This window comes from Oncorhynchus gorbuscha, linkage group LG04, assembly GCF_021184085.1.
Source record: "Oncorhynchus gorbuscha isolate QuinsamMale2020 ecotype Even-year linkage group LG04, OgorEven_v1.0, whole genome shotgun sequence".
Taxonomy (NCBI): Eukaryota; Metazoa; Chordata; class Actinopteri; order Salmoniformes; family Salmonidae; genus Oncorhynchus; species Oncorhynchus gorbuscha.
In genome coordinates this window covers 84,275,564-84,293,591 of record NC_060176.1, presented here as the reverse complement: position 1 = coordinate 84,293,591, position 18,028 = coordinate 84,275,564, and the positions used below count along the sequence as shown (strand labels likewise).

The 18,028-nt window shown below is 43.0% G+C and overlaps 1 protein-coding gene across 1 annotated transcript in view; it reads right to left on the bottom strand.

Annotated features, from left to right (window-relative positions):
- The window catches only part of cfap299 (cilia and flagella associated protein 299), a 270,945-nt gene that overhangs the window by 175,659 nt on the left and 77,258 nt on the right, over window positions 1-18,028 (bottom strand). The window contains exon 3 of the mRNA XM_046348233.1: window positions 1,871-1,961. Coding sequence (XP_046204189.1) covers window positions 1,871-1,961 — 91 coding nt within the window. The remainder of the gene's footprint in view (window positions 1-1,870; window positions 1,962-18,028) is intronic.

Sequence of the window (18,028 nt, the reverse complement as noted above, 5' to 3'; positions counted from 1 at the left end):
CAATGGTAAAGACATCTGTTCCTATACACACTGAGTGCACATTAATAACACCTTCCTAATACTACCACATCCTGTTCAAAGAGACTACAATCTTGTGTCTTGCCCGTTCACCCTCTGAATGGCACACGTACACAATCCATGTCTCAATTGTCTCAAGTCTTAAACATCCTTCTTTAACCCGTCTCCTCCCCTTCATCTACACTGATTGGAGTGGATTTAACCTGTCTCCTCCCCTTCATCTACACTGATTGGAGTGGATTTAACCTGTCTCCTCCCCATCTACACTGATTGGAGTGGATCTAACCTGTCTCCTCCCCTTCATCTACACTGATTGGAGTGGATTTAACCTGTCTCCTCCCCTTCATCTACACTGATTGGAGTGGATTTAACCTGTCTCCTCCCCTTCATCTACACTGATTGGAGTGGATTTAACAGGTGACATCAATAAGGGATCATAGTTTCACCTGGGTAGTCTATGTCATGGAAAGAGCAGGTGTTCCTAATGTTTTGTACACTCAACAGCAAACACTCTCCCTTTGCAATTCTAAGCTGTCGGAGAACCCTGGTGAAATGTACAGAAGCTGTTGGAGAACCCTGGGGACATATACAGAAGCTGTTGGAGAACCCTGGGGACATATACAGAAGCTGTTGGAGAACCCTGGGGACATATACAGAAGCTGTTGGAGAACCCTGGGGACATATACAGAAGCTGTTGGAGAACCCTGACATATAGAACACATATACAGAAGCTGTTGGAGAACCCTGGGGACATATACAGAAGCTGTTGGAGAACCTTGGGGACATATACAGAAGCTGTTGGAGAACCCTGGGGACATATACAGAAGCTGTTGGAGAACCCTGGGGACATATACAGAAGCTGTTGGAGAACCCTGGGGACATATACAGAAGCTGTTGGAGAACCCTGGGGACATATACAGAAGCTGTTGGAGAACCCTGGGGACATATACAGAAGCTGTTGGAGAACCCTGGGGACATATACAGAAGCTGTTGGAGAACCCTGGGGACATATACAGAAGCTGTTGGAGAACCCTGGGGACATATACAGAAGCTGTTGGAGAACCCTGGGGACAGAGACAGAAGCTGTTGGAGAACCCTGGGGACAGAGACAGAAGCTGTTGGAGAACCCTGGGGACAGAGACAGAAGCTGTTGGAGAACCCTGGGGACAGAGACAGAAGCTGTTGGAGAACCCTGGGGACAGAGATATAGCAGTACTGGTAGCCCTATGGTGGAAGATGAAGCATGAGCAGTGGAACTGAATGCCCTGAATTAACTATTATTTCTATTCTAACAGGTTTTGAATTATAAACGACATGGGCAATATCTAATGGGCATTATAAACTGGGTGGTTCGAGCCCTGAATGCTGATTTGGCTGACAGCCGTGGTATATCAGACCGTATACCACGGATGTGACGAAACATTTATTTTTACTGCTCTAATTACATTGGCAACTAGTTTATAACAGCAATAAGGCACCTCAGGGCTTGTGATATATGGCCAATATACCACGGCTAAGGGCCTTATTTCTTCAATATCTAATGAATATTTTTGATATGTTCTAGGTAGCATAGCCAGGGCGGTGAGGGTTGGAGTTGGCACACTAACTGGGTGGTGAACTGGAGAGAAGGTCAAAAGGCTGGGAGGACTAGCTCCAGAGGTGATGGGAGGAAGGAGATGGAGGAAGGAAGAGAGAGGAAGTGAAGGGTTGGGGTTCCACTGAACCTAGCAGAATGTATATTCTGTTCCCTCCAGATCCTAACTCCTAATGGAATGGTAGAGGTATGTTTTGGGGGGAGAAAGCCCATTACGTAGATATGTGAGTGCTGTAATAATGTACTGTCTCTACTCACAGTCATTTTCCCACTACGGTTGGCCTCCTCTCGCTCCGCCAGCGCTTTCAGGAAGTTATCTTTCAGCTCTTTTCCCACACTCGCCAGGGTCCTGGAAAATACAACATGGAAACAGTTTGAAATGGTTCTTTCATTGTAGAAAGAAAAAACAGTTTTGTAGCTTGTTTAAAGGGACTTTATTGAAGCTTTGTATAATCTATGCATAGCAATAATTAGCCAATAATCACTGCATCAAAGGGACAATCTGCAGGTGCTACATCCATTTTTTTGCCATTATAAATTAATGATATGTACCCGTAGATTCTTGAAGAATATAACTTATAAATGCCTCATGAGTTTAGTTCAACTGCCGTACCAGAACCCAAAATATAAAGCGTGTTTTACTCCCAATGTTTGTCAACAAAGTAAATGTAAACAAACACTACATGGTTAAAACTATAATCTTAAAATCATGGATAGTCAGTCCTTATATCCACATCTCTGTCTGTGAATTTGAGAGCAGTTACATTTCTCCATCCCTCAGCTTTTTACCGACAGCCGCAGGTTGGTGGCTTTGTTATTGTTTCAACTGCTAATTGCCTCTTTAAGCTCAAACGGGTACAACTTGGACATGTTTTCAAGTGGAATTTATGAGATCGGTCTAAGCCTTTTCCAAGGGACTCTGCAGTTAGTTGGTACTAACCAGGTTTCTCCCAAGAGAAGACATTCAGACAGCTAAAGGTTTTCCCATTACATTAGTAACCATAATATCCATGTATTCAGAAAGCAGATGCACTCCTGGCCGTTTTCCACATTGTGTCGTGTTAGCGCCTGAAATGTAGATTTGGAGTCGCATAATACCGCATAATGTCAAAGGGAAATTTTGTTTGCAGAATATTTTTGAAATGGAAAAACTTTTTTAAGCTGAAAAGTATTCAACCCCTTTGTTATGGGAAGTCTAAATAAGATATGCTTAACAAGTCACATAATAAGTTGGAGTCACTCTGTGTGCAATAATAGTGTTTAACATGACTTTTGAATGACTACCTCATCTCTATACCCCCCCGCACATACAATTATCTGTAAGGTCGAGCAGGGAATTTCAAACACAGATTCAACCACAAAGACCAGGGAGGTTTTCCAATGCCTCGAAGACAAGGGCACCTATTGATAGAAAAAAGGCAGACGCTGAATATCCCTAGGAGCATGGTGAAGTTATTAATTAGGCTTCATCCACTATGTATTAATTAATTTGGATGGTGTATCAATATACCCAGTCACTACAAAGATGTTTATGTATTTAACCTTTACTTAACAGGGCAAGTAAGTTAACCAACAACACAGTTTAAAGAAAAACAAAAATAGAAAATAAATCATTAAACAGCATCAGTAAAATAACAATAGTGAGGATATATACAGGGGGTACCGGTACAGAGGCTATATACAGAGGGTACCGGTACAGAGGCTATATACAGGGGGTACCGGTACAGAGGCTATATACAGGGGGTACTGGTACAGAGGCTATATACAGGGGGTACCGGTACAGAGTCAATGTGGAGGCTATATACATGGGGTACCGGTACAGAGTCAATGTGGAGGCTATATACAGGGGGTACTGGTACAGTCAATGTGGAGGCTATATACAGGGGGTACCGGTACAGAGTCAATGTGGAGGCTATATACAGGGGGTACCGGTACAGAGTCAATGTGGAGGCTCTATACAGGGGGTACCGGTACAGAGTCCGTGTGGAGACTATATACAGGGGGTACCGGTACAGAGTCTATGTGGAGGCTCTATACAGGGGGTACCGGTACAGAGTCCATGTGGAGACTATATACAGGGGGTACCGGTACAGAGTCCATGTGGAGACTATATACAGGGGGTACCGGTACAGAGTCTATGTGGAGGCTATATACAGGGGGTACCGGTACCGAGTCAATGTGGAGGCTATATACAGGGGGTACCGGTACAGAGTCAATGTGGAGGCTATATTCAGGGGGTACTGGTACAGAGTCAATGTGGAGGCTAAATACAGGGGGTACTGGTACAGAGTCAATGTGGAGGCTATATACAGGGGGTACCAGTACAGAGTCAATGTGGAGGCTATATACAGGGGGTACCGGTACAGAGTCAATGTGGAGGCTACCAACAAAAGGGGAGGAAGGAGCTTAAAGGGACCAAATTCGGTCTGAATGACCAATATCCAAGGGAGATAAACGAACATCGCAAGAAATTGTACCCGGTACAGAGGATGCTATTCATAGATTACAGCTCAGCGTTCAACACCATAGTTCCCTCAAAACTCATCACTAAGCTAAGGACCCTGGGACTAAACACCTACCTCTGCAACTGGATCCTGGACTTCCTGACGGGCCACCCCCAGGTGGTAAGGTTAGGCAACAACACATCCGCCACACTGATCCTCAACACGGGGGCCTCTCAGGGGTGCATGCTCAGTCCCCTCCTGTACTCCCTGTTCACTCATGACTGCACGGCCAGGCACGACTCCAACACATTTACATTTACATTTAAGTCATTTAGCAGACGCTCTTATCCAGAGCGACTTACATGTTTCAGTGTTACTTGCCTCGAAGCGAACATAGAAGTAATGTAGCTCGTCTGGTAGGCTCGTATCATTGGGCAACTCTTGGCTGTTCTTCCCTTTGTAGTCTGTAAAGGTTTGCAAGCCCTGCCACATCTGACAAAAGTCCGAGCCGGTGTAGTACGATTTGATCTTAGTCCTGTATTGATGCTTTGCCTGTTTGATGGTTCGTCGGAGGGCATAGCAGGATTTCTTATAAGCTTCTGGGTTAGAGTCCCGCTCCTTGAAAGCGGCAGCTCTACCTTTTATCTCAGTGCGGATGTTGCCTGTAATCCATGGCTTCTGGTTGGAGTATGTACGTACGGTCACTGGGGGGACGACATCATCAATGCACTTTTTGATGAAGCCAGTGACTGATGTGATGTACTCCTCAATGCCATCGGAGGAATCCCTGAACATATTGCAGTCTGTACTGCAAAACAGTCCTGTAGCATCTGCTTCGTCTGACCACTTTTTTATTGACGAAGTCACTGGTAATTCCTGCTTTAGTCTTAGCTTGTAAGCAGGAATCAGGAGGATAGAATTATGGTCAGATTTGCCAGATGGAGGGCGAGGAAGAGCTTTGTACGCGTCTCTGAGTGTGGAGTAAAATTAGACATCAATGTCCTGATATCAAGAAGCTCTTTTCGGTCATAAGACATGGTGGCAGAAACATTATATACAAAATAACTTACAAATAATGCAAAAAAACACACACAATTGGTTAGGGGATTGTCCCCCCCCCCCCCCACCACTCTCTATTCACCATCCAGAACAAACAAGATGAGGCCCCCGACCCAGTGCATCATGGTCGGCTAAATCCTGTCCAATCAGAGGGGCTGTTTGGTTTGTAATTGCCCCCACTTGGCCTGGCCCTCTCTCTCTGTAAAGGAACCTGAGTTGGGCAACACTGTTTCTGTTACCACACAGAGGGGCGATTCAGGGCCTAGGTCCTAATGGCACTCAATTCCCTTTCAGGTCCACTACTTATGAAGAAAAGTAGTGCACTATATAGGGAGTAGGGTTGCATTTGGAAGGTACCCAGGGACATATTAGGAATATTAAACATTCTTTGAGACGTAAGAATGGATGCACCACTTCTGCTCTTTTCTCTCATTTGCATAATGGCAGGCAGCCAATAGAAACTCTTTAATAGTCAGCTGATCCCACTCCCGACTCCTCCCCTTGGTTTCAAAAGGGAACCTCATGCCTTCTATCGAAAGTATGTGGACACTCCTTCAAATGAATGGATTCTTCTACTTCAGCCACACCTGTTGCTGACAGGTGTACAAAATCGAGCACACAGCCATGCACAGCCGTGCTAACATCATTCCAAAAGGGTTTTCTAATGATCAATTAGCCTTTAAATTATAAACTTGGATTCGCTAACACAACGTGCCGTTGGAACACAGGAGTGATGGTTGCTGATATTGGGCCTATGTAGATATTCCTTTAGTAATCAGCCGTTTCCAGCAACAATAGTCATTTACAACATTAACAATGTCTACACAGTATTTCTAATCAATTTGATGTGATTTTAATGGACGAAAAAAATGTGCTTTTCTATAAAAACAAGGACATTTCTAAGTGACCCCAAACTTTTGAGCGGTAGTGTATATTTCTTAGGAGTTGCCATTTACCTACCCAGTGCACATGCTATGTTTGTCCATGTGGATTTCCTTCTTTAGTTTGAAACGTCTGCACTGATTTGGTTTCTCAAACCATTATTTCCGCACCAACTTGAAGAGGCCATTCACAATATTGCTTTGATGCATTTGAAGTCTCCAGTTTCTTTGTATTTCTATGTGCGTCGTGTTATCTGTGGGGTAAATGATGGACACCAGAAGTCCCCAGTTTCTCTTCACGGCCGAAAGGTCTTTTGGGAAAACCAATCCATGACTGATGATGCTATATGGCTGTATGACCTCAGAGAATCTAAAAGATCATTATCAGTGTTGACGTGAGTTACTTTTAATGAGTTGTGTTGAGACAAAACAGAAATGACTCTGTTCGTGTTGGGACACATCCTATACAGTTCACAGGATGGGCTCAACGTTTTACTGACCAGAGCATTTCCCCTCCAAAGACCTCAACTGTACTGTTGATACACATGCCCTACAGTGCAGTACAATGATACGTCTGCTGTTTGAGGGAAAAACACACATTTATCAATGTAAATATACATCTGATCCAACAAAAGTATTTTTGCGCTGTTTTAACCTGTAAAATGGTACCAGATGAAAATGAACAAAGCCCCTGTCCTTTCCTTCAGGTGGTACACACTAACACTCTCAACCACAGAAGGAGAGGTTCTCAGTGGCTTGTTTTCTGCCTTCAGGATGACTCTTAACTTGGTGGTGACCCGATGAAGGTTTCACACACTGCCGGCATGCCAAATGGCACCCTATTCCCTATATAGTGCACTACTTTTGACCAGGACCCTATGGGGACCTATTCCCTATATAGTGCACTACTTTTGACCAGGACCCTATGGGGACCTATTCCCTATATAGTGCACTACTTTTGACCAGGACCCTATGGGGACCTATTCCCTATATAGTGCACTACTTTTGACCAGGACCCTATGGGGACCTATTCCCTATATAGTGCACTACTTTTGACCAGGACCCTATGGGGACCTATTCCCTATATAGTGCACTACTTTTGACCAGAACCCTGTGTAGGGAAAATTGGTGCCATTCGGGACACTGGCTCCTATTGCTGCTGCTGTTTGACTCATCAGTGCCAATGTTTTGTCAGGTGTGTGGAGGCCCAACGGAGAGGTGTAGGCCCACCCCCCCAAAAAAGGTTTCCATGGAAACGGGCCAACTAAAGTGTAAAAAAAAGCTGTCATAATATGATACAAAATCATTTAATCCTTGAAATAATTAATCTTATAGCGCCGGCGGGTTCTCCAAATGATTAATGAACAAAAGTAAGGAACACATCTGAAAGGGGTTTTGTGATGTGTGCCTAAGAGTTTGGTTTTACAGTAACCATAACAATATGACTTGAGTGAATAATGAGCAAAACTGATTTCTGTAAAGAAACAGTATTTGTTTTGCTTTATATTTGGAGAATGTCTGTCACCATTGGTCAGACGTTGGTTTAAAATGACCTGACAAATCATTCCCATTTGGACCATTTTGCATAGATACTCAATCCATAGATACTCAATCCATAGATACTCAACCATAGATACTCAATCTATAGATACTCAATCCACAGATACTCAACCCATATATACTCAACCCATAGATACTCAATCCATAGATACTCAACCAATAGATACTCAATCCATAGATACTCATTTACATTTACATTTAAGTCATTTAGCAGACGCTCTTATCCAGAGCGACTTACAAATTGGTGCATTCACCTTATGACATCCAGTGGGACAGTCACTTAACAATAGTGCATCTAAAACTTAGGGGGGGTGGGGTGAGAGGGATTACTTAACCTATCCTAGGTATTCCTTAAAGAGGTGGGGTTTCAGGTGTCTCCGGAAGGTGGTGATTGACTCCGCTGTCCTGGCGTCGTGAGGGAGTTTGTTCCACCATTGGGGGGCCAGGGCAGCGAACAGTTTTGACTGGGCTGAGCGGGAGCTGTACTTCCTCAGTGGTAGGGAGGCGAGCAGGCCAGAGGTGGATGAACGCAGTGCCCTTGTTTGGGTGTAGGGCCTGATCAGAGCCTGGAGGTACTGAGGTGCCGTTCCCCTCACAGCTCCGTAGGCAAGCACCATGGTCTTGTAGCGGATGCGAGCTTCAACTGGAAGCCAGTGGAGAGAACGGAGGAGCGGGGTGACGTGAGAGAACTTGGGAAGGTTGAACACCAGACGGGCTGCGGCGTTCTGGATGAGTTGAAGGGGTTTAATGGCACAGGCAGGGAGCCCAGCCAACAGCGAGTTGCAGTAATCCAGACGGGAGATGACAAGTGCCTGGATTAGGACCTGCGCCGCTTCCTGTGTGAGGCAGGGTCGTACTCTGCGGATGTTGTAGAGCATGAACCTACAGGAACGGGCCACCGCCTTGATGTTAGTTGAGAACGACAGGGTGTTGTCCAGGATCACGCCAAGGTTCTTGGCGCTCTGGGAGGAGGACACAATGGAGTTGTCAACCGTGATGGCGAGATCATGGAACGGGCAGTCCTTCCCCGGGAGGAAGAGCAGCTCCGTCTTGCCGAGGTTCAGCTTGAGGTGGTGATCCGTCATCCACACTGATATGTCTGCCAGACATGCAGAGATGCGATTTGCCACCTGGTCATCAGAAGGGGGAAAGGAGAAGATTAATTGTGTGTCGTCTGCATAGCAATGATAAGAGAGACCATGTGAGGTTATGACAGAGCCAAGTGACTTGGTGTATAGCGAGAATAGGAGAGGGCCATAGATACTCAACCCATAGATACTCAACCCATAGATACTCAACCCATAGATACTCAACCCATAGATACTCAACCCATAGATAATCAACCCATAGATAATCAACCCATAGATACTCAATCCATAGATACTCAACCCATAGATACTCAACCCATAGATACTCAACCCATAGATACTCAATCCATAGATACTCAACCCATAGATACTCAACCCATAGATACTCAATCCATAGATACTCAACCCATAGATACTCAACCCATAGATACTCAACCCATAGATACTCAACCCATAGATAATCAACCCATAGATACTCAATCCATAGATACTCAACCCATAGATACTCAATCCATAGATACTCAACCCATAGATACTCGATCCATAGATACTCGATCCATAGATACTCGACCCATAGATACTCGACCCATAGATACTCGACCCATAGATACTCGATCCATAGATACTCGACCCATAGATACTCGACCCATAGATACTCGACCCATAGATACTCGACCCATAGATAATCGACCCATAGATACTCGACCCATAGATACTCGACCCATAGATAATCGACCCATATATACTCGACCCATAGATACTCGACCCATAGATACTCGACCCATAGATAATCGACCCATAGATACTCGACCCATAGATACTCGACCCATAGATACTCGACCCATAGATACTCGACCCATAGATACTCGATCCATAGATACTCGACCCATAGATACTCGATCCATAGATACTCAACCCATAGATAATCAACCCATAGATAATCAACCCATAGATACTCAACCCATAGGTACTCAACCCATAGATACTCAACCCATAGATACTCAACCCATAGATACTCAACCCATAGATAATCAACCCATAGATACTCAACCCATAGATACTCAACCCATAGATACTCAACCCATAGATACTCAACCCATAGATAATCAACCCATAGATACTCAACCCATAGATACTCAATCCATAGATACTCAATCCATAGATACTCGACCCATAGATACTCGACCCATAGATACTCGACCCATAGATAATCGACCCATAGATACTCAACCCATAGATACTCGACCCATAGATACTCGATCCATAGATACTCGACCCATAGATACTCGACCCATAGATACTCGACCCATAGATAATCGACCCATAGATACTCGACCCATAGATACTCGACCCATAGATACTCCCATAGATACTCAACCCATAGATACTCAACCCATAGATACTCAACCCATAGATACTCAACCCATAGATACTCAATCCATAGATACTCAACCCATAGATACTCAACCCATAGATACTCAACCCATAGATACTCAATCCATAGATACTCAACCCATAGATACTCAACCCATAGATACTCAACCCATAGATACTCAACCCATAGATACTCAACCCATAGATACTCAACCCATAGATACTCAACCCATAGATACTCAACCCATAGATACTCAACCCATAGATACTCAACCCATAGATAATCGACCCATAGATACTCGACCCATAGATACTCGACCCATAGATACTCGACCCATAGATACTCGACCCATAGATACTCCCATAGATACTCGACCCATAGATACTCGACCCATAGATACTCATACCCCCATAGATACTCAACCCATAGATACTCAACCCATAGATACTCAACCCATAGATACTCAACCCATAGATACTCAACCCATAGATACTCAACCCATAGATACTCAACCCATAGATACTCAACCCATAGATACTCAACCCATAGATACTCAACCCATAGATACTCAACCCATAGATACTCAACCCATAGATACTCAACCCATAGATACTCAACCCATAGATACTCAACCCATAGATACTCAACCCATAGATACTCAACCCATAGATACTCAATCCATAGATACTCAACCCATAGATACTCAACCCATAGATACTCAACCCATAGATACTCAACCCATAGATACTCAATCCATAGATACTCAACCCATAGATACTCAACCCATAGATACTCAACCCATAGATACTCAACCCATAGATACTCAATCCATAGATACTCAACCCATAGATACTCAACCCATAGATACTCAACCCATAGATACTCAACCCATAGATACTCAACCCATAGATACTCGACCCATAGATACTCGACCCATAGATACTCGACCCATAGATACTCGACCCATAGATACTCGACCCATAGATACTCGACCCATAGATACTCGACCCATAGATACTCGACCCATAGATACTCAACCCATAGATACCAACCCATAGATACTCAACCCATAGATACTCAACCCATAGATACTCAACCCATAGATACTCAACCCATAGATACTCAACCCATAGATACTCAACCCATAGATACTCAACCCATAGATACTCAACCCATAGATACTCAACCCATAGATACTCAACCCATAGATACTCAACCCATAGATACTCAATCCATAGATACTCAACCCATAGATACTCAACCCATAGATACTCAACCCATAGATACTCAACCCATAGATACTCAACCCATAGATACTCAACCCATAGATACTCAACCCATAGATACTCAACCCATAGATACTCAATCCATAGATACTCAACCCATAGATACTCAACCCATAGATACTCAACCCATAGATACTCAACCCATAGATACTCAATCCATAGATACTCAACCCATAGATACTCAACCCATAGATACTCAACCCATAGATACTCAATCCATAGATACTCAACCCATAGATACTCAATCCATAGATACTCAACCCATAGATACTCAACCCATAGATACTCAACCCATAGATACTCAACCCATAGATACTCAACCCATAGATACTCAACCCATAGATACTCAACCCATAGATACTCAACCCATAGATACTCAACCCATAGATACTCAATCCTAAACCTGTTGCTTCTTTGCATGTCGAGACTTCCTTCCCTTTTAACTATACTTGAGTTGCAAATGTAATCACTGCACATGTTGAATGAGGCTATTTCTCCATAAGGGTTACAATTCTCCAAAATGGCTTGTTTGAGCAATTTGTCATTACATACTTATGGTATTTATATAAGAATATGTTTTTACATTGAATTATATGTTCACTAGGCCTACAGAAAGTATTCACACATTGTTGTGTTACTGTCACGCCTTGGTCTTAGTATTTTGTGTTTTCTTTATTTGTTTGGTCAGGCCAGGGTGTGACATGGGTTATTGTGGTGTGTTTTTGTCTTAGGGGTTTGTGGGGTGACTAATTAGTCTATGGCTGCCTGAGGCGGTTCTCAATCAGAGTCAGGTGATTATCGTTGTCTCTGATTGGGAACCATATTTAGGCAGCCATATTCTGTGAGTGTTTCGTGGGTGATTGTTCCTGTCTCTGTGTTTGTTTTCACTAGATAGGCTGTATAGGTTTTCGCGTTCCGTTTGTTGTTTTGTAATTTAAGTTATTTCATGTATCGTCATTATTTGTATTAAAGATCATAAGTAACCACCACGCCGCATTTTGGTCCGACTCTCTTTCAACAGACGAACGCCGTAACAGTTACAAAGTGGGATTCAACTGGATTAAATTGTAATTGTTGGTCAACAATCTACAGAAAATACTCTGTCACGTCATAGTGGAAGAAAGATTCTAACATTTGTAAAACATTTATGAAAATTAAAACACTAATATATCTTGATTAGATGAGTATTCAACCCCTTGAGACAATACATGTTTGAAACACTGAGTCTTTTTGCATAAGTCTCTAAGAGCTTTGCACATCTGGATTGTACAATATTTGCCCATTATTATTTTTTTTAATTCTTCGAGCTCTGTCATGTTGGTTGTTGATCATTGCTAGACAGCCAGTTTCAGGTCTTGCCATAGATTTTCTAGTCTATTTAAGTCAAAACCGCAACTCCAGTGTAGATTTGGCCTTGTGTTTTAGGTTATTGTCCTGCTGAAAGGTGGATTCGTCTCACAGTGTCTGTACCTGGTTTTCTTCTAGGATTTTGCCTTTCCTCTCATCCTCTGGCTCTATTCCATTTATTTTTATCCCAAAAAAATCTCCCTAGGTCTTGTCAATGACAAGCATACCCATAACATGATGCAGCCACCACAATGCTTGAAAATATGAAGAGTTGCCCCAAACATAACGCTTTGTATTCAGGACAAAAATGTAATTTCTTTGCCACATTTTTTGCAGTATTACTTAAGTGCCTTGTGGCAAACAGGATACATGTTTTGGAATATTTGTATTCTGTACAGTCTTCCTTCTTTTCACTCTGTCATTTAGGTTAGTATTGTGGAGTGTTTTGAATACTGATGTTAACCTTTCTGTTTATAACCTTTTTCAGCAATACAGATCTTCCAAAGGTGGTGGAGTGGCAGTCTTTACCAAGGAACACCTTCAGTGCTCGGTTGTCTCCACAAAGTCTATCCCCAAACAATTTGATTTGCTGGTTTTAAGCATTAAACTTTCAAATAGCTCTTTGTTGACTGTTACTTGGTGTTATCATCCACCATCAGCACCGACCTGTACTCTACCTGCCCTAATCTCTCACCGGGCCTCTTACACTAAGTCTGAATTTGTCCTGCTAGGTGACCTAAACTGGGATACGCTTAAACCAACTGACCAAGTCCTAAAGCAATGAGACTCCCTAAATCTTTCTCAGATTATTACCAATTGTGTAAGGTATGACTCCAAACACCCAGAAAATGCTACTCTTCTTGATGTTATCCTTACAAATAATCCTGATGGGTATCAGTCTGTTTTCTGTAACGACCTGTCCTGATTTGTCATAGACGCTTGCTAAAAAACTTTAACGAGCAATTCTTCCTTCATGACCAGGCCTCTGGTAAAATGGTATAGAATCAGCTCGATCCCCTCTGTCGAAGACACTTGAACCTTCTTTTAGGTTAAAAACAGGTTCAGCCCCTGGTTCGACTGTGATCTGGCAGAGTTACTCCACCTCATGTCAATGTCAATGTCAATTTGGCGAATGAGAAATAAGTGCACTCTGGGGATCTGGAAGGTCAAAGTTACTTACTTTAAGGGGTAGTTCTCTCTCTGTGGGTCCTACCTCCTCACAGCTACTCATGTCCCTTGATGTTGATGATGTGGTTGTTACTGACAAGGAGCACATGGCTGAGCTCTTTGACCACCACTTCATTAAGTCAGGATTCCTATTTGACTTTGCCCATCTAACATTTCCTCATCTCCCACCCCTTCTAATGTGACTATCCCCGATGCTCCTCCCTTTTTATTCTCCTCCATTCCCCCCCCCCTTTTCCCCCCTGCCCCGCTACAAAGTTTCTTCCTGCAGGCAGTCACTGAGCCACTGCCTGTCACCAACGGAGTACCCCAAGGCTCAATCCTAGGCACCCGCTCTTCTCAATTTACATCAACAACATAGCTCAGGCACTAGGAAGCTCTCTCATCCATTTATATGCAGATGATACAGTCTTATACTCAGCTAGCCCTTCTTCAGATGTTGTGTTAAATCCTCTACAACAAAGCTTTCTTAGTGTCCAGCAAGCTTTCTCTAACCTTAACCTCACTCCCTTTGTTCACTGTGCTAACAAACCTCCAAATGAGCTTCAACACCATACACCACTCCTCCAACTGCTTTTAAATTCTAGTAAAACTAACTGCATCCCCTTCAACCAATTGCTGCCCGCACCCTCCCGCCCAACTAGCTTCACTACTCTGGACGGTTCTGACCTAGAATATGTGGACAACTACAAATACCTAGGTGTCTGGTTAGACTGTAAACTCTCCTTCCAGGCTCACATTAAGCATCTCCAATCCAAAATTAAATCTAGATTCGGCTTCCTATTTCGCAACAAATTTCACTCATGCTGCCGAAAATACCCACCACTGCGACTTGTACGCTCTCGTTCCCTGGCCCTCACTACATATCCGTCTCCAAAACCACTGGCTCCAGGTAATCTCTCTCTGGATAAGACCGTCTGCCAAATGACTTAAATGTAAATGTAATCTGTAAGTATTTGCTAGGTAAAGCTCCGCCTTATCTCAGCTCATTGGTCACCATAGCAACACCCACTCATAGTACTCACTCCAGCAGGTATATCTCACTGGTCACCCCCAAAGCCAACACGTCCTTTGGCCGCCTTCCCTTCCAGTTCTCTGTTGCCAGTGACTGGAACGAATTGCAAACATCTCTGATGCTGGAGTCTTATATCTCCCTCTCTAACTTTAAGCATCAGCTGTCAGAGCAGCTTATCGATCACTGTACCTGTACACAGCCCATCTGTAAATAGCACACCCAACTACCTCATCCCCATATTATGAATTATCCTCTTGCTCTTTGGAGGGGGGTATGGCTAGACGGTACACTGTCCTTCTCTCAGCACATATCAAAGCTCCAGGCTAAGGAGCTGAGACTGGGTTTCCTTTATCGTAATCGCTCCTCTTTCACCCCAGCTGCCAAACTAACCCTGATTCAGATGACCATCCTACCCATGCTAGATTACGGAGACGTAATTTATAGATTGGCAGGTAATGTTGCTCTTGAGCGGCTAAATGTTCTTTACCATTTGGCCATCAGATTTGCCACCAATGCTGTTTATACTGCACTCTATACTCCTCTGTAAACTGGTCATCTCCGTTGTAAAACCTACTGGTTGATGCTTATTTATAAAAACCCTCTTAGGCTTCACTCACCCCAATCTGAGATACAGTGCCTTGCGAAAGTATTTGGCCCCCTTGAACTTTGCGACCTTTTGCCACATTTCAGACTTCAAACATAAAGATATAAAACTGTATTTTTTTGTGAAAAATCAACAAGTGGGACACAATCATGAAGTGGAACGACATTTATTGGTTATTTCAAACTTTTTTAACAAATTAAAAACTGAAAAATTGGGCGAAAAATTAGTGTTTACTAAGTACATTGTATTTCTGTCCTGTCAGCCAAACAGTTACTCCATCACACCAACATTTTAGTCTAATCTTTACAAATACATTCCTGCTGTTAACCTGAACAAAGATGAAAGGAGCCACTGTTCTGAACGAATGAATGGCTGTGATGTACAGATCAGACAAACCACATCTTTAAAATAGAGCCTAGAATCAACAAGCAGAGGTGTGAACGGTTAGAAAGAGATGACTCGATTAGCTTTAGTCGAGAAACAACTCTCAATACAACATCCTCTTCTGTTTTAATGCCAGAACTCCATAGAGACCCGAGGTGTTTACACAGCCAATCCTCAAAGCTCTAGGTTAGAACATTTGTTCACAGATAATATGTTAATATGTCACAGTGGAGAATCAAACTGTGATAATACGCAGCCGGCTTGAATTACACTGCAAGATTTCATTAACACCCGTGGTTGTCTCATTCATTTGTGTTTCCTCATTGAATATGCATAGGGGGGAGGGGGTCCATGGCAGGTGGGTACCATCCTCCAGTGATCAAACTGTCAGGGATGCTCAGGAGCAGATGTGAGGAGAAGCAGGAACAGCAGAACTGGTTGAGGGGAACACATCATGGTGTTGGTCTGCTCAGGAAGGCCCAGTGTTGCTCAACTGTCCTGTTAAACCAGGACTACAAAAAACTGTCCTGGCAGTAACCTCTTGGAGAGAGGGGTCAGACCTGTCAGAAGACCTCCTCTTGGGATGAACACACCAAGGTTGGAGGATCTCTTCAATGAACCAAAGAGTTCCCTGGGAAAAAAAGTTTATTGAGGAAACCTGAGGTGTGTTCCAACAAGACATACCGTTTGAGAAGGTTAATAACTAAGGTAGTTTTACTTCGACCATGAACGTTATCTAATGCAAGCTAACAAATCAAATCAAAATCTATTTATAAAGCCCTTCTTACATCAGCTGATATCTCAAAGTGCAGTACAGAAACCCAGCCTAAAACCCCCAAACAGCAAGCAATGCAGGTGTAGAAGCACGGTGGCTAGGATGCACGGGTTCAGTCAGAAAAGGTAGTGTGCAGTGACGCTAGCGGAAGTGTCTGTTTCCTATGGCATTTGAGCCAATGGGCAGGCTCGGGGCAAAGCCATGTCAAGAGGCAACAGATGTGTATGATTGTCGGGGAAGGAAATACTTTACTTCCTGTGTAGTCAAGACTCAAGGGAACTGCTCCAAGTCAAGACAAACTGAACTGTTACTGAGCGTACCAATTCTGTAGCTGCTTCTGTTGCTACATCTCATTCATTCATGAGTAGTACAGATACAATTACTACATCTGTATGGTGTTAAGAGTTTGATGGATACAAGTGTAAAACAGATGTGATTTGTTTAGTGGAGAAGGAAGCAGAACCGTAAACAGTCTAATGACGATGTGGTGAGGCTTTTATTTAGTAGATAAGGAAGCAGAACCGTAAACAGTCTAATGACGATGTGGTGAGGCTTTTTTTAGTAGATAAGGAAGCAGAACAGTAAACAGTCTAATAATGATGTGGTGAGGCTTTTATTTAGTAGATAAGGAAGCAGAACAGTAAACAGTCTAATAATGATGTGGTGAGGCTTTTATTTAGTAGACAAGGAAGCAGAACAGTAAACAGTCTAATAATGATGTGGAGTCTTTTATTTAGTAGATAAGGAAGCAGAACAGTAAACAGTCTAATGACGATGTGGTGAGGCTTTTATTTAGTAGATAAGGAAGCAGAACAGTAAACAGTCTAATAATGATGTGGTGAGGCTTTTATTTAGTAGATAAGGAAGCAGAACAGTAAACAGTCTAATAACGATGTGGTGAGGCTTTTATTTAGTAGATAAGGAAGCAGAACAGTAAACAGTCTAATGACGATGTGGTGAGGCTTTTATTTAGTAGATAAGGAAGCAGAACAGTAAACAGTCTAATGATGATGTGGTGAGGCTTTTATTTAGTAGATAAGGAAGCAGAACAGTAAACAGTCTAATAATGATGTGGTGAGGCTTTTATTTAGTAGATAAGGAAGCAGAACAGTAAACAGTCTAATAATGATGTGGTGAGGCCTTTATTTAGTAGATAAGGAAGCAGAACAGTAAACAGTCTAATGACGATGTGGACCCCAGGAAGAGTAGCTGTTGCTGTCGCAACAATGAGAATCCCAATAAGATACAAAATGTCAAAATGATTCAGTCCCAGGATCCTTAGCTTAGTGATGAACTCAGAGGGTACTATGGTGTTGAACGCTGAGCTGTAGTCAATGAACAGCATTCTCACGTAGGTGTTCCTTCTGTCCAGGTGGGAAAGGGCAGTGTGGAGTGCAATAGACATGGCATCAT